Source organism: Eubalaena glacialis, chromosome 13 (assembly GCF_028564815.1).
Source record: "Eubalaena glacialis isolate mEubGla1 chromosome 13, mEubGla1.1.hap2.+ XY, whole genome shotgun sequence".
In the NCBI taxonomy this organism is placed as follows: Eukaryota; Metazoa; Chordata; class Mammalia; order Artiodactyla; family Balaenidae; genus Eubalaena; species Eubalaena glacialis.
The window spans coordinates 80,671,301-80,698,429 of record NC_083728.1 but is presented as its reverse complement, the minus strand read 5'-3'; the positions used below and the strand labels follow the sequence as shown (position 1 = coordinate 80,698,429).

General features: G+C 41.5%; 1 protein-coding gene across 3 annotated transcripts in view; it reads right to left on the bottom strand.

The window, feature by feature from the left end:
• The window catches only part of CALN1 (calneuron 1), a 440,912-nt gene that overhangs the window by 337,394 nt on the left and 76,389 nt on the right, over positions 1-27,129 (bottom strand). The window contains exon 2 of one of the 3 annotated variants that reach the window (XM_061209354.1): positions 5,811-5,931. In XM_061209354.1, the coding sequence (XP_061065337.1) occupies positions 5,811-5,931 (121 nt within the window). Of the gene's footprint in view, positions 1-5,810; positions 5,941-27,129 lie in introns of those variants that run through there. The other 2 variants (XM_061209355.1, XM_061209356.1) reach the window with 2 other exon arrangements.

The window sequence follows — 27,129 nt, the reverse complement described above, 5'->3', positions numbered from 1 at the left end:
GCGCGTCTGGAGCCTGTGCTCCGCAACAAGAGAGGCCGCGATAGTGAGAGGCCCGCGCACCGCGATGAAGAGTGGCCCCCGCTTGCCACAACTAGAGAAAGCCCTCGCACAGAAACGAAGACCCAACACAGCCATAAATAAATAAATAAAAAAAAAAAAAAAAAAAAAGATCCCCCCTCCGCCCAGTAGCCGTGGACTAGATGAATGTCTTCTAGAAACTGGACTCTCCAGCTGGGGCTGAAAAGGGGGAAATTATCCCAGGTCTGGAATAAAGTGAATATAGAAGGAAGAAGGCTAAAGACTCTTTATAAACCTTGTTTGCTGACAGATCGTGGACCTACAAAGAACTCTCACTGCTGAGTCACAAAGCAGAACAGAAAAAAGCAAAGGGGACCATATAAAAACATCTTCTAATGGAAAACAAAGGTAGCATCAGCTGGGAGACTTGGAGAAACAGGTATTTATTATAAAAAAATCTCTATATATAATTTATGACAAGAAACAGAAGAGATTTTCACAAACTGTGTACAAATTGTTCTCAATAAGACAAAGAGTTGGGCGAGAATAAAAAAATATGGCTCCAGTAAAAGTGGAAGAGGTTGCCATGAGAAGAGCACAGCAGCAACACCAAGGGCTATATCCTAATAGCTACAAACTGGAAACAACTCGAATACCCACTGAGAATATAATGGATAAATAAACTGAGATCTATTTATATGTGATGAAACACTATATATTAATGAAAACGAATGAACTTCAACTACCCTCAAAAACATGGTTGAGTCTCACAAGTATAATGTTGAACAAAAGAGGTTGGACGCAAAACAATAAATACAATATAACCCCCTTGAGGTGAAGGAAAAACACAAACACAATTAAATGATGATAGGTAATTCAGGGCAGTGGTTGTCTTTGAGGAAGAGGTATTAGGAAGGACCTCAGGGGTACTTCAGGGTGCTGGTAACACCTTATTCCTTAACCTGGGTGGTTGCTGCATGCATGTTCATGTTTGATAAGAATTGAACTGTACAATAATACTTTTCTGTATTATACTTTGACCAAAAAGTTAAGGGGGAGCTACTGAAATAAAATCAAACTACAGAGAAACTGAAACTTTCATCCATAATGAAAATACACTTTAAAGGAAATCAAAAACAAATTTTTTTAAGTGACTGCAAACAACTAAATCAACGAGGTGGTAGACAGACTCAAGAATGAACGTAGAAGTGCAAAACAGAGAAAAATGATGTGAGAAGAGACGCATTTTGTGGAAAACATCAAATGAAGATCTAGCATTAGAATGGCAGGCATTCCTGAAGAAAAAAACAGAAATAACAACCATCCAAGATGTGACAGCAAACTAACCTAGGCTAAAAGGAAGACCCAAGAAATTAATCTGAGAGGCTGACACTGTTACTGGCAAAAATAACGTGAAATACCCACACTCAGACATTTCACAGTGGCCACAGGGAGCCGTGAGGAGAGCAGACCCCAACATCACAGCTGCAACAGAAGGGGAGGTTGATTACATCCTAATAGCCCCAAACTGGAAACAACCCAAATATCCATCCTGAATAGAATGGATACAGAAATTGAGGTATATTTATATACAATGGAACACCATACATTAATGAAAATGAGTAAACTTCAGATAGAGGCAAGCTCAGTTTAAGATTAAGACAGCCTCACAAGATTATTCAATAAATAGCAATGAAAAAACTTTTTAAAAAATTATAATTCACGCATCTAATAAAATTCCACATGACACATTCTAAAAGTACAAGATACTGCTAATAAATTTTGTATGTACATAAACTCCCTGGGTAGATTGTAAAATCCTTGAGCCAGGCAACGAAGATTATACTTCTTTGAATTCCTCCTCCACCCAGAAAGCATTTGGGTAAACATTCCTGTAATGAATGAATGAATAGGAATGAAAATATGAATGAAGAGGAAGGAAGGAAGGAAGGAAGGAAGGAGGGAGGGAAGGAAGGAAGGAAGGAAGGAAGAAAGGAAGGAAGGAAGGATCTCAACAAATTCATCATTGCTGAGTTTGTTTGTTGGGTGATTTCCAATTCCAGTCTGGCCAATTTGATGCAGCTTTGCATTATTTCCTCATAAGCTTTGTTTAAAGAGAAGAAATAGAAACTTCCCAGAGCGAACGGCAACTGGAGGTGGCCTGCATGTTGAGTGGCCCCATTCTCAGAGGGTAACCTCTCATGGACTCGGTGCCCTTGATCCTTACACTGAAGGAAAGGGGCATTCCATCCCCAGTGACAAACACTGACCAGGTGAGGGAACCTGCCCTTGGTGATCCATAAGCAAGAGGCTGCAGCCACACGGGGCGGGGATGGTACCCAACTAACATCTGCACCCAAGGTGGCTGGACCACAAAGGAGGCTTCAGTATCCACCAGTGTCCAACACATCAACTCCCTGTGCAGCACCACATGTCCTGTGAGGATAAATGAGCGGCCCCGAACAGTAGGATATCAGGGCTTGGCTGACACAAGGCAGCTCCAAGAGAACAGCAGACAAGCACAGTCTCGGAAACTGGCTTCCCCAAGAACCAAGCTGCAGTCCTCTGAACTGATTCAAGCCAGTTGGTTTTCAGACCCTGCCCGCCTGTTCTGCACTCAGAACACATCTCACAGCCCTGCCTGGAGCCCCAAGATGCTCTTAACGAAGTGTAAGCAATCATAACTCAGGGTTCACCTTGGCAAAAATAAATAAATAAATAAGTAGAAGGAATCTTCCATTAGAAAATAAATGGCCCTTCTCCAGGCTGAGAGCCTGGATTACCCTCCTGAAGGACAAATACAGCATCTTCCCCAGCCGACCTCAGGCCATAAAGTCCAGCTTCACTCAACCAGGGACCCCTGCCCCCCACAACCAGGGCTTCCAGGGCCAAGGCCACCCACCTGGGCCGCCAGGGCTGTGAGAATTACCCCCCGCTAGTCTCACCTGCTGAGAAGGCGCCTTTCAGCCCCATTCAGCTGCCTGTGCCTGACAGGAACAACAGGATGGTGAGCTCTGCTGCTTGCCCAAGAACAGAGTTCAGCCGGTGCCCGCGTGGAGAAGGGCCGAAATCCAGGCAGTGCATCTCTTGAAAAGCCATGCGCCCTGACAGTGGCCCAGATTTCACAGAGAAAAAAGCCATCACTCTGAGAAGTCTTGGAAAAATCATCTCTTGATTATTCATAGCAAAGTTGGGAAGGAGGAGGAAGAAAAATGGAAAGCCAGGGTATGTGAAAGCCATAGATGATTTCCAAACTTCACTGGGTCAGTCACTGCAGCCTCTGCAAGAGTTGCCCAACATATATCCGGAGAAAACCATAATTCAAAAGCATACATGCACCCCCCTGTTCACTGCAGCACTATTTACAACAGCCAAGACATGGAAACCACGTAAATGAGCATGGACAGATGAATGGATAAAGAAGATGTAGTATATTTATACAATGGAATATTACTCAGCAGCAAAAAAGAATGAAGTAATGCCATTTGCAGCAACATGGATGGACCTAGGGCTTATCATACTAAGTGAAGTAAGTCAGACAGAGAAAGACAAATATCGTATGATATCACTTATATGTGGAATCAAAACAAAATGATACAAATGAACTTATATATAAAACAGAAATAGACCCCCAGAGAGAAAACAAACTTATGGTTACCAAAGGGGAAAGGGGGTGGGGATAAATTAGGAGTTTCGGGTTAACTTATACACACTACTACATATAAAATAGATAAACAACAGGGACCTACTGTATAGCACAAGGAACTATACTCAATATTTTGTAATAACTTATAAAGGAAAAGAATCTGAAAAGGAATATATATACATATGTATATGTATAACTGAAACACTTTGCTGTACACCTGAAACTAGCACAACATTGTAAATCAATGATACTTCAATTTAAAAAGAAAAACAAAGAGTTGCCTGAAACACACAGACTTTCTGCCCAAGTCTCATGGTCTCGGCTCCACAGGGCTCCACACAGGAGGCTCCCAGTCCCCCCTGCTAAGTGATGACTAAAACTGGGGGACCAGCAACCAGCCCCCCTCCCAAATCAATGCACCACTGCCCTGCTCTCCACTAGCTAGGACTCCTCCCCAGGACACAGGAAAGCCTGGGCCTCACCTCACTTTGCCAACACACCCAGCTCAGCCTCGGCCTTGTTTGTGGCCACCAGGATGGGCTCATTTTGGAGGAGGTCAGGGCTCTATTTTCTGCTTCCGTGTCCTTGTCCAAATAGCCTCTGGCCAGTTGAAGGCCAGGAGACCTGAGGATACTACTCTCCTCTCTGGCCCCCAGTCTGTCCAGACCACAGTGAGCAGATGCTGGGCCTAGGGAGTCTGGCTCTGCCCACATCACTCCCCTTCCTCTAATATCCTCTGGCCTCTCCTCCAGACCCAGCCCACCAGCCGCTGAGCTCCGCTGTTCCATCATGGACATAAACAAGTCTCTACAGGTAGGCTTCAGAGATGCCGCGCACTCGGTTCCAGACCACTGCAACAAAGCAAATAGCACAATGAAGCGAATCACCGAATCTTTTAGTTTCCCAGTGCCTATAAAAGTTATGTTTGCACTACGCTGTGGTCTATTAAACGTGTGATAGCATTAGGTCCAAACAAACAATGTACATACCTTAATTTAAAAATATTTTATTGCTAAAAAATGCTAACCAGCATCTGACAATGCAGTGTTGCCCCAAACCTTCAATCCGTAAAAAATGTAGTATCTGCAAAGTACAATAAAGCGAAGTGTAATAAAACATGGTATGCCTGTCGTGAAGCAAGCAGACAACACGGGTGAGAGCAAGAAAGCTATCCGACGGCCCTGTCCTTCGCCTGCCCCATCTCGTGCCCTTCATGAAGCAAGTCCGTCTTCCCTGGCCCAGAGCTGAATCTCCCTGCCTACCATACCCCTTGTAAGCAATGTGCACAAAGAAATCACACTGGTTCAGACCATTACACTCAAAGCAAAGATATGGGCCATCTGGGGTAATTTTAACTTCCCTATTTTAGACAGTAAATTTAAACTTCTTGTTGTAAAACAGTGTCACCAGGAACACAGCATTCCAAAACAAGAAGGGAAACCAATCTGGCGTGGCCTCGGCACATGCAGTACCTAGGCAAACATCTGGCTGAATCAACCTAATTCTCTATTCTAAAAAACAAAAACAAAATCCTTCTTCCTTGTTTTAACTTTTTCTTTTTAATCAAGGAGTTGATCTCCCCAGGATACAAAGGGTCACTGTCCCAGGATGAATTCAGTCATCATGTCCCCAGGTTCGTTCGCATCCCAAAGCCAAGGCTACACTGTTACAGAGGCACAGAGGCAATCAAAATAATTGCCGGCCATTCCCACCTAGACACAGCTTCCAGATGATTCTGATCTGGGCAGGATTCAAAGCACCACGGCCACAAGTCAAGAGATGGCCATTAACAGGTCTATGACCTCCCCGCAGCTGGGCCCCATGGTGAATGACAAGATGGAAACAGGGCAACACTATTGGCAATCAAGATTCCATCAACTGGAAAATACGTGTCAGGAGTAGAAGCCTGTCTCCCCAGTCAAAGGGTTCCTTTTGGTATCCAAAGGAACCAAAATATTCACCATAGATTTTTCAGGCTACCAGGTTCATCCCACACAAAGTCATTGAGGCAGAAGTGATCTCTGAACTCTTTCCTGCTGCACCATGGTTAGACTTGGCCACAACTGACGGCCAGCGTCTTAGATGCACAATAGCCCCAGACGCCTCCCTTGGGCGGCTCACCTCCCACGCAAGGCGGGCTCCTTACCGTCAAGCTCCTCCACAGAGATGTTAGCTAGCTGCTCGCTGTCGCTGCCGGCAGAGAGAGATCGGTTGAGGTAATTCCCCTTGTACAACAGGCCGGCGGTCACATGGTGAAAAGGCATCTTCTCCCTGCTCACAAGAGACAGGGGGCAGGGGAAAGAAAGACATCATCATCCATTCCTCCTTTCCTTCCTTGAAGGACCACCCTGGTGTTCAGATGGCCAGGAGTATTTTTTAAATAACAATAACATTGGTAGAGGGAAAGTCAGAGAATTCCAGGGTCCCCGCGGCCAGAGCAATTCCCGAAGGATCCCAAGTTCTGTCCCTTCCTTTACTGTACGTCTTACTTCATTTTCCCCATTTAATGATGAACTTGAGCCATGTGGTCCTGGCAGACTGTGGGATACCCCGGCATCATCCAACTGTCTCTCCATGCAAACAAGGATGCTCTCTGCTCCTTTCCCTGGCCTGATAAACCCCTCCTCCATCCTCATAGGAAAGGGCTGCACACCCCAAAATGTGAGGCTGTCCAGTGACCATATGTCTTAGCCGTGACCGTGCGGAAATCCAGGTGCTTCACTTTTCCCAGGTAAAGCAGGTGCTGCACTTACACTGCACTCAAAGCAGGTCGGAAATGCCAGACTCTGAGTAAACACAGACAACAGTCTGTACCTCTGAGAAGGAGCCCTGTACCTGCCTGCACGAGTGGCTTGTGAGCACAGCCCTCTGAGACACCAATCACACCTGCCCTGCAGGAAAGGTGGGTAGCATCTCAAGGTGTCCCAAAACAAAGCAGCTTCCAGCATGCTCACAGGAAATGAAAGCATCCCCTTAGACCAGATGAACAAACCCTCCAAGCTCCTCGTATCAGAGCACCGCCCCTGGGACTTTGAAGTTCCCACCAGTGCAAGGCGGGCCAGAGGCTCCAGACTAAGGTGAAAGGGAGGGAAGAGAGACACAGTTAGAAGGATGGGTCTCTCACAGCATGGAGGTTCCTCAAAAAACTAGAGTTGCCATATGATCCAGCAATCCCACTCCTGGGCATATATCCAGACAAAACTCTTAATTCAAAAAGATACATGCACCCCTATGTTCATAGCAACACTATTTACAATAGCCAAGACATGGAAACAACCTAAATGTCCATCGACAGATGAATGGATAAAGAAGACGTGGTACATATATACAATGGAATACTACTCAGCCATAAAAAAGAATGAAATAATGCCATCTGCAGCAACATGGATGGACCAAGAGATTATCATACTAAGCGAAGTAAGTCAGAAAGAGGAAGACAAATATCACACGATAGCACTTACATGTGGAATCTAAAATAGAACACAGATGAACTTATCTACAAAACAGAAACAGACTCACAGACATAGAGAACAGACTTGTGGTTGCCAAGGGTGGGGGGTGGGCAGGGGAGGGTTGGATTGGGAGTTTGGGATGCAAACTATTATATACTGAACGGATAAAAAACAAGGTCTTCTAGGGGCAGGACAGGAATAAAGACGCGGATGTAGAGAATGGACTTGAGGACACAAGGAGGGGGAAGGGTAAGCTGGGACGAAGTGAGAGAGTGGCATGGGCATATATACACTACCAAATGTAAAATAGATAGCTAGTGGGAAGCAGCCACATAGCACAGGGAGATCAGCTCGGTGCTTTGTGACCACCTAGACGGGTGGGATAGGGAGGGTGGGAAGGAGACGCAAGAGGGAGGAGATGGGGGATATATGTATATGTATAACTGATTCACTTTGTTATAAAGCAGAAACTAACACACCATTGTAAAGCAGTTATACTCCAATAAAGATGTTTAAAATAAAAACAAGGTCTTATTTTTTAGCGCAGGGAACTATATTCAATATCCTGTAATAAACCATAATGGAAAAGAATATGAAAAAAGAGAGAGAGAGAGAAAGTTGGATCTCTCCGGAGGGGAAAGAGCAAGCTCCGTTGTAGTGAGTGAGCCACGGGGCACAGCCCGTTCTGCTTCTCCATCTGCAAAGGGGGCTAAGAGGATTGAGAAGCCTCTGAGCGGAATTAGGGAATTGGCAGGCAGGAGGGGGAGTCAATTCTAGGGTGCGGGTAGGGAACACCCTTTTAACAGAGCTCCAGGAAGGTAAACTGGGCAGCACCAGAGGGGGTAATCTCCCCACCAATGGGGGCATCCAAGCAGAGGCTGAGGGCCTCCCTGACAGGGGTTCTGTGGGAGAGAATCGGCCCCTGTGCTCTCTCCCCACACACCTATCATTCTCCATGTGAGTCGCCCATAGGGTCCCTTTGGGCACTAAAGTTTGCGTCTGTGCGTTAAGCTGGAGACGTCCTAGCGGTCCCTCCAGGCACTGCTGAGTAACGGCGTGTAAATTACAGGAAGAGACAGCGACATAAGTCCAGGGTCTGGGGATGACTGCTCAGGGCTTCAGGGCTCCCAAACCTTGCCATCCCTCAAGCCACACTCATGACAGCAACTGTCCCTGATGAAGGATGTTTGGAGGGGGGTGGGGGCCCCTGTCTTCTTTTCCCTGTGACACCACTGAGTGACAGGCCCGAGAGGACGCCCCTTCCTCTCTCTCCCTCCCAACTAGAGCTCACCCCAGCATTGCCCCTGTATGGGCTGAGAGCTGCTGACTTAGAGATCAACCCAGGAGACTCCTAAAAGTTACAGGGCTTGACCCAGAGCAGGATGCCAGTTAGTGAAAGAATCCGATCTAGAACACAAGCTGCCTAAGCGCTCTTTCAACTAAGCAGCCTCAGCTCACCACCAGACATTTCCACCTGAATGTCAAACTCTCATTTCAAACTCAAGATGTAGAAAAACGAACTAATAATCTTCCTAAAAAATAGGCCACACTTCCTGATTTCTCTATTTCTATCGAAGGTACTTTTCTCTCATCATAACAACTGGGACAACTCTCACAAATGTTCTGGGCCCCAAACACATGGCAGAGGCAAGAGCCAGCCTTGCCTCCAACCCAGTCTTAACTCTTTCCACAGCTAACAAAACGTACATACATCCACGGGCCAATCGCAAGTGACGGGGGAGTTCCAGAGTACGCATGCCTTTGCCAATTATAAGGGGTACATCTTCAGCTAACTATTGATATAAGTCAGACTTTCCCCCTCCCGGCCAAATCTATCCTTATACATAAATAGGCAAGAACCTTTCTTTGGAAGAAGACTTCAATTACCATCTCCTCTTTTCTCAAAGTTAAATTTCAGACCAAACAGGTTTAAAGGTGAGAATCAGATGCACGGGCTAGGACTGCTCTCTCTTTCCTAAGGCCAGTCCTGATTTGGGGCGCCATGTGTGGCCATGGTTATTTCAGCCTGGACAGATTCCCACGGTCCAGGGGATGAGACATCAACACTGGCTAACGCTTCCTGTGTGGTTTCAGCTTCCCTCTCAGCACTGGCCCCGGGACCCAGTAGTCTCACCAGCTGTTATTTTTAACCATCGTTTAAATCCTTCGTAAACATGGGGAAATAACCCACACTGATCTTCTCTAATTTTGCCACCTGGAGGGAGGCCCCCCTCAGGTCGATACAGGTCCGGAAAGCATTTCTCCCCATTTCACCACTCATCACTCCAGTTTCTCAGCATTTTGTAAATAGCTTCCCATTATCACCTTTTACTTGGTTGCCTGAAGCTTTGGACCCGCCCCCCACACATTTTTACAGCCGCGGTAACAAGGTTATACTCAAACACGCGTGTCCAAGCCACGTTCAGCCACAGAAGAAACGCTGAGTACTTTGCAGAAAAAACTGGTCACAACTGAGTCCCACTTGAAAGACCAACATAATTGCTTCTGGAAAAAGCAGCTTACAAAATTAGGTACCTATTCAGTTCATTCACCCAAAATGCTCAAAGTCTAGTGGGAAAGAAGACACGTGCAATTGAACCAGCCATATAGATAAATAAAGTCATGTTCAAAAAAGGGAAGAGCATTATACCAAGTAAGCTAAAAACAGCTGCTGCAATTAAGGACTAAATTTCACTCCAAGCCACCTGGGGAAACCCAAGCTTTAAGATCCTCTCTTTGGCTATGGAAGGGAAATGTACAAGTTCATCAGCAAAGAAAAACACAGTCCTGAGCTAAAACTTAAGAGACGGATCCTTACATGGTGGGCAATGGATATATATATATTTCTTTTCAACAGCCATTTTACTCATTGAGAAATATTATTTAAGTGGCTGTTAACCATGTGAACAATTTTTCTGTATTTTCTGTAAGGCAGTATGGTTTCCTGGCTAAGAATCAGGGCTTTCTGGTCAAAAGCAGTGTTAGATTTAAATCCTAGCTCTGCTCTGATTAGCCATGTAGGTAAATTAATTAACTTCTGTAAGCCTCAGTCTCCTCCTCCGTAAAACTGGGGTTTGGATACATACTGAATAGTATTTTTGTAACTATGAAATAAGATAAGGTATGGAAAGCACTTGATTTAGCATCAGGTATGTTCTCAATAAACATCATCAGTAATTCTTTGCTAAGGATTACGTGAAGTAGGATGCAGGGCAAAAGAAATTCATGATATGTTAGGTGGAAGATAAAACACACTGTGTTTTGAAGGAGGGTCAGGAAGGACCTGGCAGAGGGTGAGTTTCAGAGAGAAGCTGGCTGGCATTGCACACTATGGTGCCAAGGGATCCAGTATGTCAGCAACAGAGCACTGGGGGCCCCAGCGCTGAGCGGTGTCAGCAAGCAGCTGACTGTATCAGGAGGAGGGGGCTATTTGAATGAAAAGCACCAGAGCTGAAAAAGAGTCTGTTTCCTGGGTATCACCTGGCATCATGGTCACATCAAGGACAAGATGTCAGCAGGTTAAAAACAAAGGGGTGGGTTCCTGTTTTCAGCGTCAAAGAACTGGTACATTTCTTGGCAAAGTAATAAACCAAAGACAACACTCCCATTTACCATGGCAACAAAAAGAATAAAATACCTAGGAATAAAACCTACCTAAGGAGACAAAAGACTTGTATGCAGAAAATTATAAGACACTGATGAAAGAAATTAAAGATGATACAAATAGATGGAGAGATATACCATGTTCTTGGATTGGAAGAATCAACATTGTGAAAATGACTATACTACCCAAAGCAATCTACAGATTCAGTGCAATCCCTATCAAACTACCACTGGAATTTTTCACAGAATAGAACAAAAAAATTTCACAATTTGTATGGAAACACAAAAGACCCCGAATAGCCAAAGCAACCTTGAGAAAGAAAAACGGAGCTGGAGGAATCAGGCTCCCTGACTTCAGACTATACTACAAAACTACAGTAATTAAGACAGTATGGTACTGGCACAAAAACAGAAATATAGATCAATGGAACAGAATAGAAAGCCCAGAGATAAACCCACACACATATGGTCACCTTATCTTTGATAAAGGAGGCAAGAATATACAGTGGAGAAAAGACAGCCTCTTTAATAAGTGATGCTGGGAAAGCTGGACAGCTACACGTAAAAGAATGAAATTAGAACACTCCCTAACACCACACACAAAAACAAACTCAAAATGGATTAAAGACCTAAATGTAAGGCCAGACACTATCAAACTCTTAGAAGAAAACATAGGCAGAACACTCTATGACATAAATCACAGCAAGATCCTTTTTGACCCACCTCCTAGAGAAATGGAAATAAAAACAAAAATAAACAAATGGGACCTAATGAAACTTAAAAGCTTTTGCACAGCAAAGGAAACCATAAACAAGAAGAAAAGACAACCCTCAGAACGGGAGAAAATATTTGCAAATGAAGCAACTGACAAAGGATTAATCTCCAAAATTTACAAGCAGCTCATGCAGCTCAATATCAAAAAAAACAAACAACCCAATCCAAAAATGGGCAGAAGACCTAAATAGACATTTCTCCAAAGAAGATATACAGATTGCCAACAAACACATGAAAGGATGCTCAACATCACTAATCATTAGAGAAATGCAAGTCAAAACTACAATGAGGTATCACCTCACACTGGTCAGAATGGCAATCATCAAAAAATCTACAAACAATGAATGCTGGAGATGGTGTGGAGAAAAGGGAACCCTCTTGCACTGTTGGTGGGAATGTAAATTGATACAGCCACTATGGAGAACAGTATGGAGGTTCCTCAAAAAACTAAAAATAGAACTACCATATGACCCAGCAATCCCACTACTGGGCATATTCCCTGAGGAAACCATAATTCAAAAAGAGTCATGTACCACAATGTTCATTGCAGCTCTATTTACAATAGCCAGGACATGGAAGCAACCTAAATGTCCATTGACAGATGAATGGATAAAGAAGATGTGGCACATATATACAATGGAATATTACTCAGCCATAAAAAGAAATGAAATTGAGTTATTTGTAGTGAGGTGGATGGACCTGGAATCTGTCATACAGAGTGAAGTAAGTCAGAAAGAGAAAAACAAATACTGTATGCTAACACATATATATGGAATCTAAAAAAAAAAAGGTCATGAAGAACCTAGGGGCAAGACGGGAATAAAATGGACTTGAGGATACGGGGAGGGGGAAGGGTAAGCTGGGACAAAGTGAGAGAGTGGCATGGACATATATACACTACCAAACGTAAACCAGATAGCTAGTGGGAAGCAGCCGCATAGCACAGGGAGATCAGCTCGGTGCTTTGTGACCATCTAGAGGGGTGGGATAGGGAGGGTGGGAGGGAGGGAGACACAAGAGGGAGGAGATATGGGGACATATGTATATGTATAGCTGATTCACTTTGTTATAATGCAGAAACTAACACACCATTGTAAAGCAATTATACTCCAATAAAGATGTTAAAAAAAACAAACAAAGAGCCCCACACACTTTGACTTGAGAGATGTCAAGAGATGATGCTCTTCAGAGACAGTTAATTTTGTGTCAACTTGACTGGGTCACAAGGTGCCCAGATATTTGGTTAAACATTACTCTGGGTGTGTCTGTGAGAGTGTTTTGGGGTGAGATTAACATTTAAGTCGGTAGTCTGAGTAAAGAAGATTGCCCGTCCCAAGGTGGCTGGGCCTTATCCAATCTGTTAGAGGCCTGAATAAAACAAAAAGGAAAAGTAAGGGAAAATGTGTTCTTTCTGTCTGTGTGAGCTGGGACATTGGTCTTCTCCTGCCTTTGGACTTGGACTCCGGCTGGAGCTTACACCAATAGCTCTCCTGGGTTTCCAGCTCGCCAGACTGTAGGAATTCTCAGCCTCCAAAACCATCTGAGCCAATTCCTTACAATAAATTTCTTTCTCTATATATATCCTATTGGTTATGTTTCTCTGGAGAGCCCAGGCTAACTCTTCCATTTTTTTTCTCAGCAGTGCCGAAGACCCAGGCACATTCCTGTAGGCTGATGTTATTATTCTGGGTAAAGAGTACCCCAGAACATAATTCTGCAGGGCCTCTTAAGCAACACGACTCAGAGTGTAGTGTGTGGACCACTGCCAGCTGAATACTCTCTACTGCTTGTTTGCAACGAGATAGATAAGGACAGGAATTGAAAGAAAGCATTGAAATTTTTATAGCAATTTGGAGCATTGTCCCAACACCTAAGCATGTGACCAGTTGACTTGATTTTTGTATATCTTTGCTTTTTTTATTTTATTTTTCCACTAATTCGTTCTTTCTGCATTTTACAGAAATCACTCTGCCAAGGACTGGAGCTTTAAACAAAAAACGAAACAAAACAAAAACACTAGTCCTTCCCCACAAATAGTTTAGTTTGAGAAGCACTTCTCTCTAGAGTACTTTAAGTTGCATCAATTTCTGGTAATGGGCTACAGATACAGAGAGGAAGAAAGACATGTAGAGAAATGTATTTGAACTTGCCCCCGAAATTTTTTCAAAGAACTTAATTTAAGATTTTTAAAAGTCTTAGATGGACTTTGGAAAGGAGGTACAGCAGACATAGAAAACAAACTTATGGTTACCAAAGGGGAAAGGGGATGGGGAGGGATAAATTAGGAGTATAGGATTAATAGGTACACACTACTATATATAAAATAGATAAATAACTAGGATTCACTATGTAGCACGTGGAACTATATTCAGTGTCTTGTAATAACCTATAATGGAAAAGAATCTGAAGCTGTACACCTGAAACTAACACAATATTGTAAATCAATCATAGTTAAAGAAATAAGAAATTTTTTTAATCCAAAAAAATACTCTATATACAATGTGTTATTCAAACAGAATTATTATACCACATTGAAAAGTCTAGCGTTAAAAAGTAATATTTGAAGCATTTAAATGTCATAAACATTTCAAATATATATGGAAATAAAACCCCATAATATCCTTTGTTTTAAATTAAAAAAACAAAACAAGAAAGGAGGTACAAGATGTCAGCTGAAGTTTGGGCCATCTTCTGAGCGCCTGGAATCCATTGCTGGGGTTTCTGTCCTCCATTTAGCGGACTACACGGGGCAATGTTGACTCTGCATTCTAGAAGTTAAAGAGCCTACCCAACAGTGATAGAGCCTTTGCCAAATTCCCCTTAAAAATATCCATGAAGGCACCCAAAAATAATCATATTCCCAACAGCACCAATGCCAGAGTGTGGAAGAAGCTTCCATTAAGTCGGCACAGTTAGGATTAAAATGGAAAATAATCAGTGGCATACCCACACTTTGAATGCAGACTAAATAATAGAGTTAGATAGTAAAGGAATAAGAGGAGATTTTTATCTACCCAAATTCCCTTCTATTTCTGGGACTCTGGGATGACCAACCATGACATCAGACAATCACCCTTCGGACTCTGTTGGAATTGCTTTTTCAAAGCAGCCAGGGTCAAATCCCCACTGCCCTTAGCACCACTGTGAATCAACAATCCCCTTCCTCTAGCTACCCAGGAATCATCCCTCCCAGTCTGCAACACGGCTAGGAATAGAAGGGTCTGAGGCATGGGCCCTGCACGTGAAGATGTGAAATTCGTTATGGGCATGAGTGTCATTATGAACAATGACCTGCGGGGTTTATGGTTTTTCGTGTATTGCTTTTGATTAAGGAAGAACTGCAGAAGACCTAAGATACCCCAGAAATGTATGTCTCCTCCTCAGAGTCCAAGAGTTAAGTTATAGGGACAAGAAGATCCCTACTTACTCCAGCAAAGAGGCACTAGATGGATACCAGCTGAGCGTTGGGCTAAGCACTTATAAAACAATTGTGTTCTCTTGTAAAGATCCTGCAGGGGCAGGCCAGTTGGCAAGGAGGGTTTGGATAGAGCTCAAATCAGACAGGAATGAGTAAGCAGAAAACACCAACGTGAGGGTCTAAATAAAAATTCTGCATCATCAGAGGAGGAAGCACTTTCAAGAAGAAGTAGAGCCAAAAACAGATTGTCAACAATAATATGACACAAGAAAGAAGACAGTTTTACAAAGCTTCTGGTTACACCCTTAAAAATAAGTAAGAAACCAGGGTGTCTATGAAGTAAGAATGAAATAAGAATGCAAATTCATAAGGAAATCTCAGCATACAGTGAGGAGATATCAAGTCAGAAAGCAAAGACAGCTTGCTGAGAGGCAAGCTGATTTGGAAAAGGTGCTGGTCTTTGCAAAGCAAAGGAGAAATCCAAAAACAGTAGTGGAATGAAAATCTACATTACTGGCAACAAAGAGTATTTCAAACAAATGGCAAATTCAGCAAATAATATAATTCACCCATGGACCCACCACCCAGATGGAACATGGGCTAATATTTTTCCTCATTTGCTTTAGATTTTTTTCGAAGAAATATCTTACATCGAAGCCCTGCCCATCTATGCTATTCCTCCAACTCCTTCACTCAGCTGTGACAACACTATTCTGGAGGTGGAATGTATCCTTCCGGTCCATGATTTTTAATTTTCCTACGTTTGGGTGTAACTATATAGAATATATTATAGTATCGCTGTATATATCTTTCAATTTACATAAATAATATCACACTGTACATATGCTTTTGCAATTTGCACATTTCAATCTATATTAGAGTTTAGGGACTTACCCAAATCCATATACGTAATTTACTTTTAACTGTGTCATAGTTTTCCATTGTAAAAGCATATTGCAATTCATTTATCCACTATCCAATTGAAAGAAAAGTATTCCGCAAAGAACATCTTCATGTGTCTCTTTGCATAAATTTAGGGGAATCTCTCTAGCCTACATACCTAGATAAAATATTACAGAATTTTTCCGAAGTGCTCTCCAAAGTGGTTGGGTTAGTTGTCTGTCACTACATAACAAACTACCCTTGAACTTAGTGGCTTAAAACAGCAAATATTTATTATCTCACAGGTTCTGTGGGTCAGGAATCAGGAATTGCTTTGCTGGGTGGTTCTGGGTCCGGAGTTCTCATAAGGTTGCAGTCAAGACACTGATCAGGGCTACCACCGTTAGAAGGTGTGACTGCAGCTGGAAGATCCACTTCCAAGATGGTGTACTCATGGTTGTTCACAACATCCTCAGGGGACTCTCCAGAGGGCTGCTCAGGTGTTCTTATGACATGACAGCTGGCTTCCCCTAGCAGGTGACCCAAGACACAGAATGAGGGGCCTTTTATGATGTGGTCTCGGAAATCACACCGTCATTTTTGACACTTTCTGTTCATTAAAAGCAAGATGCTAAGGAAAGCCTACACTCATGGAGAGAGAAATTAGGCTCCACCTTTTGAAAGATGGAGTATCAAAGAATTTGTAAACATCTTTTAAAATCATCATCACGGTTGTAGCAACTTACAGACCCACCATTAGCCTATCGGCATGTCTATTTCCCCCATAGCCTTGCTGACAAGGGGTATGATCAGACTGTTTCATTTTTAACTGGATTTCCTTGATTGCTAGTTTAGGCATCTTGTTATATGTTTTTTGGCCATTCTAATTTCCTCTCCTACAATTTGCTTTTTACCTTTATCTACTGGGTTGTTTATCATTTTGGGATTGCTTTGTTCTTCCATGCTATTGTTTTCTAATATTTCAGTTCAACCTTACTTTTAAACCCCTCAATATTAGTCATTATTATTGTAGTTGTTATTGGCGCATGTTACAACCAATGCTTACTTAGACTTTTCTACAAGTTTACTAATTTCTCTGCTCATTGTTGCACTCTTCTGGGTTCAATTCCCTTCTTAATGAAGGGAATGTAGTAATTCTTTCATTAAGGAATTATAAATGGAAAGCTTTTTGGTCTTTGTCCTTAAAAAAAAAGTCTCTATTTCAATCTCATTTGAATTATAGTTCAACTTGGTAAAGAATTACAAATTATTTACTTAGTACTTGGAGGATATTTTGTTGCTGATGAGAAATCTACTTGTTCACCTGTTAATACTCATTCTGGACCATTCTAAGTCTATAATTTCAGATATAGGCTCTCTCCCCAACTTGATATTCTCTCTTTCATAAAGAGATGTATTAGATGTATGTTGGACCTCTTCATTCAAGCTCAATACTCTTGACTGGTTCATCCAACATTCATTCATACCCCATCAGATTAAAAAAGCTGAAAAGCTAATAACATTGTTTTCCAGACTCCATTGCTACTAGAGCTCTGTATGAGAATTAGTTCCAAAATTAGAAAGCACTTGCACAAGTTTGGAATGTAGAAGAGAGATGAATACAATGGTATGGTGTGCTGGGTCTCAAAAAACATCTTGATCCGTAGCATTTACCCGTATCCATGGTAGAAATACTCCCACAATGGCCAATTCTGAGCCAACAAGGTGATATCAGTGAACATGGAATTGGGAAGAGATGTGAAGTAGTATACCAGCACACCATTATACAGTATTTTCACCATATACATGTCATAGACTAAATTAACCACAAAATCATAAATAATAAAGTGTAGTCAAATAATTAGGAAGTGAAGAGTTTTTAGTATTTATTACCTTTGTGATGTAATATAATTTATTTCACTGTAAGTTTATACTTCATCTGAGAATTTAAGTTTATATTTCATTTATCATGCATTTAAGAATGGCTATGTTTAGTAACTGGCTCGTAAAATTCCTGAAAATTTAACAAGTGTCTTTTTTTCCCCTGCTTTTAAATAATTAAGTTATTTATTTATGGCCATGTTGGGTCTTGTTGCTGTGCGTGGGCTTCCTTTAGTTGCGGTGAGCGGGGGCTACTCTTCGTTGTGGTGCATGGGCTTCTCATTATGGTGGCTTCTCTGGTTGCAGAGCATGGGCTCTAGGTGCGCGGGCTTCAGTAGTTGTGGCACGTGGGCTCAGTAGTTGTGGCTCGTGGGCTCTAGAGCGCAGGGTCAGTGGTTGTGGCGCATGGGCTTAGTTGCTCCGCGGCATGTGGGATCTTCCCGGACCAGGGTTTGAACCCGTGTCCCCTGCATTGGCAGGCGGATTCCTAACCACTGCACCACCAGGGAAGCCCCAACAAGTGTCTTTCATACGCTGGTATGAGCTGGCTCCAGCATGCCGCTGGATGAAGGTCTTTTTCCTGACCACTTCCGGTTGTTTCTACAGGCAAGAAAAGTCATGGAAACACGATGTTTTCCTGCAACAGTGTTCCACTGTCCACTCTCCACTTTCCTGGCTGTGAAGAAGTAGTCAAAGTGGTGGCAGAAGAGCAATGGCTTCTGAATCCTCGGATCAACTTCAAGTCCATTTTTCAGCTTTTGGGGGGTCCAGAGGAAGTTTTAGGAACAGCAAGCAGATTCCAGTGGCAGTCTCAGAGGTAGTAAATCTCCTGGAGGGTCAATCTGAATTATTCCGGGAGTCATTCTGGAGAGCCATCCAAAATCCAGTCCTTCAGCCCTTCAACAATTTTGTAAGCATCAAATTCCCTGTATTAAATCCCTTCCTTCTTAAAATACGCAGTGTGGTTACTGGTCCTTGAACTAAACTTTAACTGATATATTATTGTATTTTCCAAGTTTCTTAAACTTTTTTTAAACTAATTTTTATTGGAGTATAGCTGCTTTACAATGTTGTGTTAGTTTCTCCTATGCAGCAAAGTGAATCAGTTGTACGTATGCTTATGTCCCCTCTTTTTCAGATTTCCTTCCCACTTAGGTCACCACAGAGCACTGTGTAGAGTTCCCTGAGCTATATAATAGGTTCTCATTAGTTATCTATTTTATACATAGTATCAGTAGCATATGTATGTCAATCCCACTCTCCCAATTCATCCCACCCCCCCCTTTAAACTTGTTTAAAATTTTCATATTTTTATCTGTGTATCTTGTAAGCAATTTCCTCAAAATTATTTTTACATTCACAAATTCTTTTTTCAGTTGTAACTTAACTTACAGTTTAACCTGTCTGTTCAGTTTTCATCTAAATGATGATGTTTTCCATTGCCAGCAGTTTAGTTTCTTTTATAAATCCATCTTTTATTTATCACTGAGTATAAATCTTTCCTTATAATTTTTATTCTCTGACCTTTGCATATTTTCTTTCAGAATCTCATTCTATTATCTCAGTTTCTTAAGGCACTAATCTTCTTTGTGGTACTTCTCTGATTTCTCTAGCAGTAAACAGTTTCCAGGTGTGGTTTCACTCTTTGTGGGCAGGGCCATCTTCAGCAGGTGTTGCTTTTCCCTTTAGAGCTTCACATGCGCAGAGATCTGTGCCCGAGGCACAGGTGCCATAGGCTTCACCAGTTGGGGACCAGTTTGTCCATTCATTCTTGGCCTGGAAGGCCTGCACCACATGGGTAGTGTAGATATGGACTGCACATCCCCGAGGCACAGGTTTGGAGCTCTCATTTGTCATGGGGACCTTTCCCTTTGGCAGCATAGCTCCCGGTAGACATAAGCATCTCAACCACTTTGCTGAGCAGTGGGCAGACTGAGTCTAGTCCCCTCTTACGGGAGGGGCAGCCAAAACAGGGTCTGAGTTCCTGCTTCCTGCCTGCGGTGGACCCAAGACCACACCTTTCCTCCCGGCATGAACATTAAGACTCCCAACTACCAGAGCCTTTGGGGGTTTCCCTACCCTGAAGCAGCATCCACCCCTACGCTTTCCTCTCTGGGATCTGAGTTTCCCCTTCCTTTCTTTCACACTAAGTTATTTTAATGTGTAAAATAGGAAAAGTGTAGTCAGGAAAACAGAGCCTATGTCAGCTAGTTCAATAAAAAGATGTGCAACAGTGAGCTACCTACCAAGGGGGCAGAAGGGCTGAAAAGCACCCCCCCAACCCCCTGCCGAGAGGCTGGTTAGCAGAGATTAGCAATAGCAGAGAGTTGCTCCTACCCCTACTCTGGAGGGACATATGGCGATGGCAGTATGACCAGGACCTCAAAGGTGGGGTGCCCAGAGGAGCTAGAACCATGGTAGGGGTCGCCCAATAGGATCTGGGACCATGCAGGGAAAAGCTCTGCTCTGCCAAGATGCAGGGCAGGAACCCTTAAGAGGGAGAGGCACCATGGAGACATCGGTCAAAGGCAGGAAGGGGTGGGGAGCCCCCCTCTCTGTCCTCACCTTCTCACCTCCTGTTGGTGCCTCCCTTTGGCCAGGGCATCTGGAAATGCAGTTTGCTTGGACAGACCCTACTATACAGAGTGGAGCAGGGGGAGAGAGAAGGATAAATCTGTAAGCAAGCAGGCAAAGGACTGGCTGAGCTACAGAGTTAACTTTTTTGTTATATGTTTATCCAGCATCTCTTCATTTGTTGCAGGAAAATAATCCACGTTAGCTTAGTGACCACGCTGACAGAACTAGATATCCTCGTGACATTTCTGAATTTCAAAGATAAGGAAATGTCTTCTGAGCATCCAGGTTAGAAAATACAGGTTACCCACAGTGGAACAAGATGAAACGCAGCTCCCTTCATAACAGCAAGCAGACACAACAGAGACACAATCACTACCCGCTACTGCCTTTAAAGGTCATTTAAAGTAAAATGAGTAGAGAAGTTTACAAATTAAATTATGGGAAAAGACTTAAAGGCAAAGGTCAAAGAAAAGAAAGTTCTAACTGAAAAGTAATTTAAAATAAAAAGCACTTAAAGTATAGTGAAGGTATGTTTAAAAAGGGGAAAATCCAAAAAATATATATATATATATTAGTCACAAACCTCTATGCATCATATACATATCATTATAAAGCAAAAATAATTTAAATATATTTTTGATTTTAAAAACTGGTGAAGATTTTAAAGACACCCTCTAAGCCTTTGGCAAATTACCTGGGCAAAAAACAAAAACAAAGAGGATATGAATGATGTAGACATATTTCTATGAAGGCCGATTTGATGTGTCTCTGTATATCAGTGTGTGTGTGTGTGAGTGTGTGTGTGTGTGTGTGTGTGTCCCCACAACCTCCCAGAGATCACTTTTCAGATATCTGTGGAACATTTACAAAAATTTATCAAATATAAGACCACAAAGCAAACTTAAGTAAAGGTCTTCAAAAGCAGGTCTGGGACAGTTGAATATAAACAGAAACAATAATAAAATTCAATATTTTTAAATGCTAAGATTTTTTTCTAACTTCGTTGAGATACAACTGACATACAACATTGTGTAAGTCTAAGCCATACAAGATGTTGATAGCCTTATATGTTGCAAAAGGATGACCACCATAGCTTTCCCTAACACCTCCAACATGTCCCATAATTACCCTTTCTCTTTTTTGTGGTGAGAACATTTAAGACCTACTCTCTTAGCAAGTTTCAAGTATACGATACAGTATTATTAGCTATAATCACCATGCTGTACCTTCGATCTCTAGAACTTATTCATTAAAATTGAAATTTTTAATATACTCCTAGATCAAAGTTTAAATTAAAATTTAAATTATAGGCTCTATTAAAAATTTAAAAAGGGAAATAGTTCTTATTAAAAAGCATATGAGGTATAGCAAAGTAGTATTCAGATAAGCTGTGAGGTCTTTAAATGCACTTACTGTTTTTAAGAAAAATATAAACACTGAATAAGTCTTCAAGGGCTTCCCTGGTGGCTCAATGGTTAAGAATCCGCCTGCCAATGCAGGGGACAGGGGTTCGAGCCCTGGTCCAGGAAGATCCCACATGCAGTGGAGCAACTAAGCCAGGGCGCCATAACCACTGAGCCTGCGCTCTGGAGCCCGTGAGCCACAACTACTGAAGCCCACGCACCTAGAGCCCGAGCTCTGCAACAAGAGAAGCCACTGCAATGAGAAGCCCGCACACCGCAACAAAGAGTAGCCCCCGCTCGCTGCAACTAGAGAAAGCCCAATGACCCAACACAGCCAAAAATAAATAAATAAATAAATAGAAGTCTTCAACATGAACGTTTTAGAAAAAGAACAACAAAATAAATTAAGAAAACAGAAAAAATGAAATAATGAGAGAGAGATGAATTAGAAAACAGATAAATTAAAAGAGCTGGTTCTCTGAAACAAAAGCAATAAACCAGACAAATCTCTGACAACTTTATTAAAACAAACAGGGAAAGCACAAATAGACGACAGTATGAAATATGAGAATTCTATGTGCAACTCTAGACTAATAAATTTAAAACACTGCTTAAATGAATGCTTTTTTTCTCAAAATACAGAAATTGGATTTTTATTGAAAGCAGTGTGATTTACTATTATTCATGCTTACTGAAAATCTTGACATAACATTTTGTAATACAGTGATTTGAAGATCTGGTTTTAGGTTGGGTGTATTTCCATACTTGATTAAAACATCTGCCATAACCAAAAATACACCTCAAAAAAATTTACAGATCCAAATGGAAGAAAAACGTCATTGGCAGTGTTTACTAAATCACAATATTCATTCTTCAATCCATCCCACAAGCATGCCAAGATTTTTGCTGATATTTTGCTGGTAAAGTTTCATCTTCCTGAATGTCAACAGGTGATTTTGCAAACTGATTCAAAGCGGTTGCACTTTCATATTTTTAACAAAAAAACAATCGATTTCTTCATTTGGAAGATTCTTAAGCAGTTAACAAAATTGTTTCCAGATTTTTTTTTTAATTAATTTATTTGTTTGTTTTTATTTTTGGCTGTGTTGGGTCTTCCTTGCTGTGTGCGGGCTTTCTCTAGTTGTGGTGAGCTGGGGCTACTCTTCCTTGCGGTGCGCGGGCTTCTCATTGGGTGGCTTCTCTTGTTGTGGAACATGGACTCTAGGCGCGCAGGCTTCAGTAGCTGTGGCTCTTGAGCACAGGCTCAGTAGTTGTGGCTCACAGGCTTAGTTGCTCCACGGCATGTGGGATCTTCCTGGGCCAGGGCTCGAACCCGTGTCCCTTGCATTGGCAGACAGATTCTTAACCACTGTGCCAAGAGGGAAGCCCCCAGATTTTTTAACTTCACAGATTTGAGTTTGTAGATAGCACACTCACAACAGTTTTTTAGCAACAAAATCACACAATGGTAGAAAGATTTCCAAAACCATCCATTCTCAAAACTGTTTTTGAGTTTTGAGCATGAGTTTCCCCTAAAACGCAGTTATTTCTTAAGTCAGGGAGCCTGATTCCTCCAGCTCCGTTATTCTTTCTCAAGATTGCTTTGGTTATTCAGGGTCTTTTGTGTTTCCATACAAATTGTGAAATTTTTTGTTCTAGTTCTGTGAAAAATGCCATTGGTAGTTTGATAGGGATTGCATTGAATCTGTAGATTGCTTTGGGTAGTATAGTCATTTTCACAATGTTGATTCTTCCAATCCAAGAACACGGTATATCTCTCCATCTGTTTGTCACATCTTTAATTTCCTTCATCAGTGTCTTATAGTTTTCTGCATACAGGTCTTTTGTCTCCTTAGGTAGGTTTATTCCTAAGTATTTTATTCTTTTTGTTGTAATGGTAAATAGGAGTGTTTCCTTAATTTCTCTTTCAGATTTTTCATCATTAGTGTATAGGAATGCAAGAGATTTCTGTGCATTAATTTTGTATCCTGCTACTTTACCAGATTCATTGATTAGCTCTAGTAGTTTTCTGGTAGCATCCTTAGGATTATCTATGTATAGTATCATGTCATCTGCAAACAGTGACAGTTTTACTTCTTCTTTTCTGATTTGGATTCCTTTTATTTCTTTTTCTTCTCTGATTGCTGTGGCTAAAAATTCCAAAACTATGTTAAGTAATAGTGGTGAGAGTGGGCAACCTTGTCTTTTTCCTGATCTTACAGGAAATGCTTTCAGTTTTTCACCATTGAGAACGATGTTGGCTGTGGGTGTGTCATATATGGCCTTTATTATGTTGAGGTAAGTTCCCTCTATGTCTACTTTCTGGAGGGTTTTTATCATAAATGGGTGTTGAATTTTGTCGAAACCTTTTTCTGCATCTATTGAGATGATCATATGGTTTTTATCCTTCAGTTTGTTAATATGGTGTATCACATTGATTGATTTGCGTATATTGAAGAATCCTTGCATTCCTGGGATAAACCCCACTTGATCATGGTGTATGATCTTTTTAGTGTGCTGTTGGATTCTGTTTGCTAGTATTTTGTCGAGGATTTTTGCATCTATGTTCATCAGTGATATTGGCCTGTAGTTTTCTTTCTTTGTGACATCTTTGTCTGGTTTTGGTATCAGGGTGATGGTGGCCTCGTAAAATGAGTTTGGGAGTGTTCCTCCCTCTGCTATATTTTGGAAGAGTTTGAGAAGGATAAGTGTTAGCTCTTCTCTAAATGTTTGATAGAATTTGCCTGTGAAGCCATCTGGTCCTGGGCTTTTGTTTGTTGGAAGATTTTTAATCACTGTTTCAATTTCAGTGCTTGTGATTGGTCTGTTTATATTTTCTATTTCTTCCTGGTTCAGTCTCAGAAGGTTGTGCTTTACTAAGAATTTGTCCATTTTATTAGCATATAGTTGCTTGTACTAATCTCTCATGATCCTTTGTATTTCTGCAGTGTCAGTTGTTACTTCTCCTTTTTCATTTCTAATTCTATTGATTTGAGTGTTCTCCCTTTTTTGCTTGATGAGCCCGGCTAATGGTTTACCAATTTTGTTTATCTTCTCAAAGAACCAGCATTTAGTTTTATTGATCTTTGCTATCATTTCCTTCATTTCTTTTTCATTTATTTCTAATCTGATCTTTATGATTTCTTTCCTTCTGCTAACTTTGGGGGTTTTTGGTTCTTCTTTCTCTAATTGCTTTAGGTGTAAGGTTAGGTTGTTTATTTGAGATGTTTCTTGTTTCTTGAGGTAGGATTGTATTGCTATAAACTTCCCTCTTAGAACTGCTTTTGCTGCATCCCATAGGTTTTGGGTCGTCATGTTTTCATTGTCATTTATTTCTAGGCATTTTTTGATTTCCTCTTTGATTTCTACAGTGATCTCTTGGTTATTTAGTAGTGTATTGTTTATCCTCCATGTTTAACCTCCAAAATATACAAGCAGCTCATGCAGCTCAATATCAAAAAAATAAACAACCCAATCCAAAAATGGGCAGAAGACCTAAATAGACGTTTCTCCAAAGAAGATATACAGATTGCCAACAAACACAAGAAAGGATGCTCAACATCACTAATCATTAGAGAAATGCAAATCAAAACTACAATGAGGTATCACCTCACACTGGTCAGAATGGCCATCATCAAAAAATCTACAAACAATAAATGCTGGAGAGGGTGTGGAGAAAAGGGAACCCTCTTGCGCTGTTGGTGGGAATGTAAATTGATACAGCCACTATGGAGAACAGTATGGAGGTTCCTCAAAAAACTAAAAATAGAACTACCATATGACCCAGCAATCCCACTACTGGGCATATACTCTGAGGAAACCATAATTCAAAGAGTCATGTACCACAATGTTCATTGCAGCTCTATTTACAATAGCCAGGACATGGAAGCAACCTAAATGTCCATTGACAGATGAATGGATAAAGAAGATGTGGCACATATATACAATGGAATATTACTCAGCCATAAAAAGAAACGAAATTGAGTTATTTATAGCGAGGTGGATAGACCTAGAGACTGTCATACAGAGTGAAGTAAGTCAGAAAGAGAAAAACAAATACCATATGCTAACACATATATGTGGAATCTTAAAAAAAAAAAAAAAAAAAAAGGTTCTGAAGGACCTAGGGGCAGGACAGGAATAAAGATGCAGACATAGAGAATGGACTTGAGGACATGGCAGGGGGAAGGGTAAGCTGGGACGAAGTGAGAGAGTGGCATGGACATATATACACTACCAAATGTAAAATAGATAGCTAGTGGGAAGCAGCCGCATAGCATAGGGAGATCAGCTCGGTACTCTGTGTCCACCTAGAGGGGTGGGATGGGGGGGAGTGGGAGGGAGACGCAAGAGGGAGGAGATATGGGTATGTATGTATATGTATAGCTGATTCACTTGGTTATACAGCAGAAACTAACACATCAGTGTAAAGCAATTACACTCCAATAAAGATGTTTTTTTAAAAAGCAGTTATTTGCTCCATCTTTGTTAAAATGTCATCTTTCAGTGTGTGTAGCAGGCAACATCCTACCATCTCAGAAGAGATCACAGACATGGACTATTGCCTGTTTATGACAGAAAGTGTGTGACTCTGCTTTCTGTTTGACAACTCTTTGAAGAACTTTGCCCTGATATAAGCTGCACAGTTTCTTAGGGTACAAAAGCCATTGAGAGTGATTTTCCATCTCATTTCAAAGATTAGACCAGGTTTCATTATTCATGAAAGTGAATATAGATCAACATTTTAAGTAGTCTTTTAGACGTTTTTTAAATTTTTGCCCAATCTGCTGGCTTGTCAATTTTAACCCACTAAGTGGCTGATGAAGGTCTCCTTTGGGAAGCACAGGAAACGCCAACTTGGCCATTGTCTTGTGGTCTGCTTGGGCCTGCATTATCAGTATGATCCAAAACCTGGGGCTCCTTGGCAGGCATCTTGCTTATTTTCTGGGTGTTAGTCTAGTTAAAATTGACTAATATTACCTGTAAATCCACCAGCCAGGCACTTGTGTCACAAGTAACTGGTAACAAGTGCATGAGGAAGGTCCTACAGCAATACCTCACTTTATAGGGTGCCCACCTTCTTGAACACATCACACCTGTCACACCAGACCAGCACACATATGGGCAGCTGAGGACTGTCAGTGTCACTCTCTACGATGAATATTAGTAAAGTGTAATTTCTTCCTTCTTCCCTTTTCTCCCTACACCCCAAAAGAACACTTACACACCCCACTTTGAAAATCACTGCAGAGACATTGCTGTTAAAAATCAGAAAAAAGACAAAGTGCCCATTACTTCTACTGTTAAGTAACACTATTCTACAAGTTCTACTTAATGCAGTAAGACATAAAGGAAACCACAAGACTATTTAAAAGGAGTAGACCCAGAAAACATCATATAATCAAAATCTAGAGTGAAATATATGTAAAAATTTAACTCATCTTTTATAGTTAAAGGACATTCAAAGTTGAAATA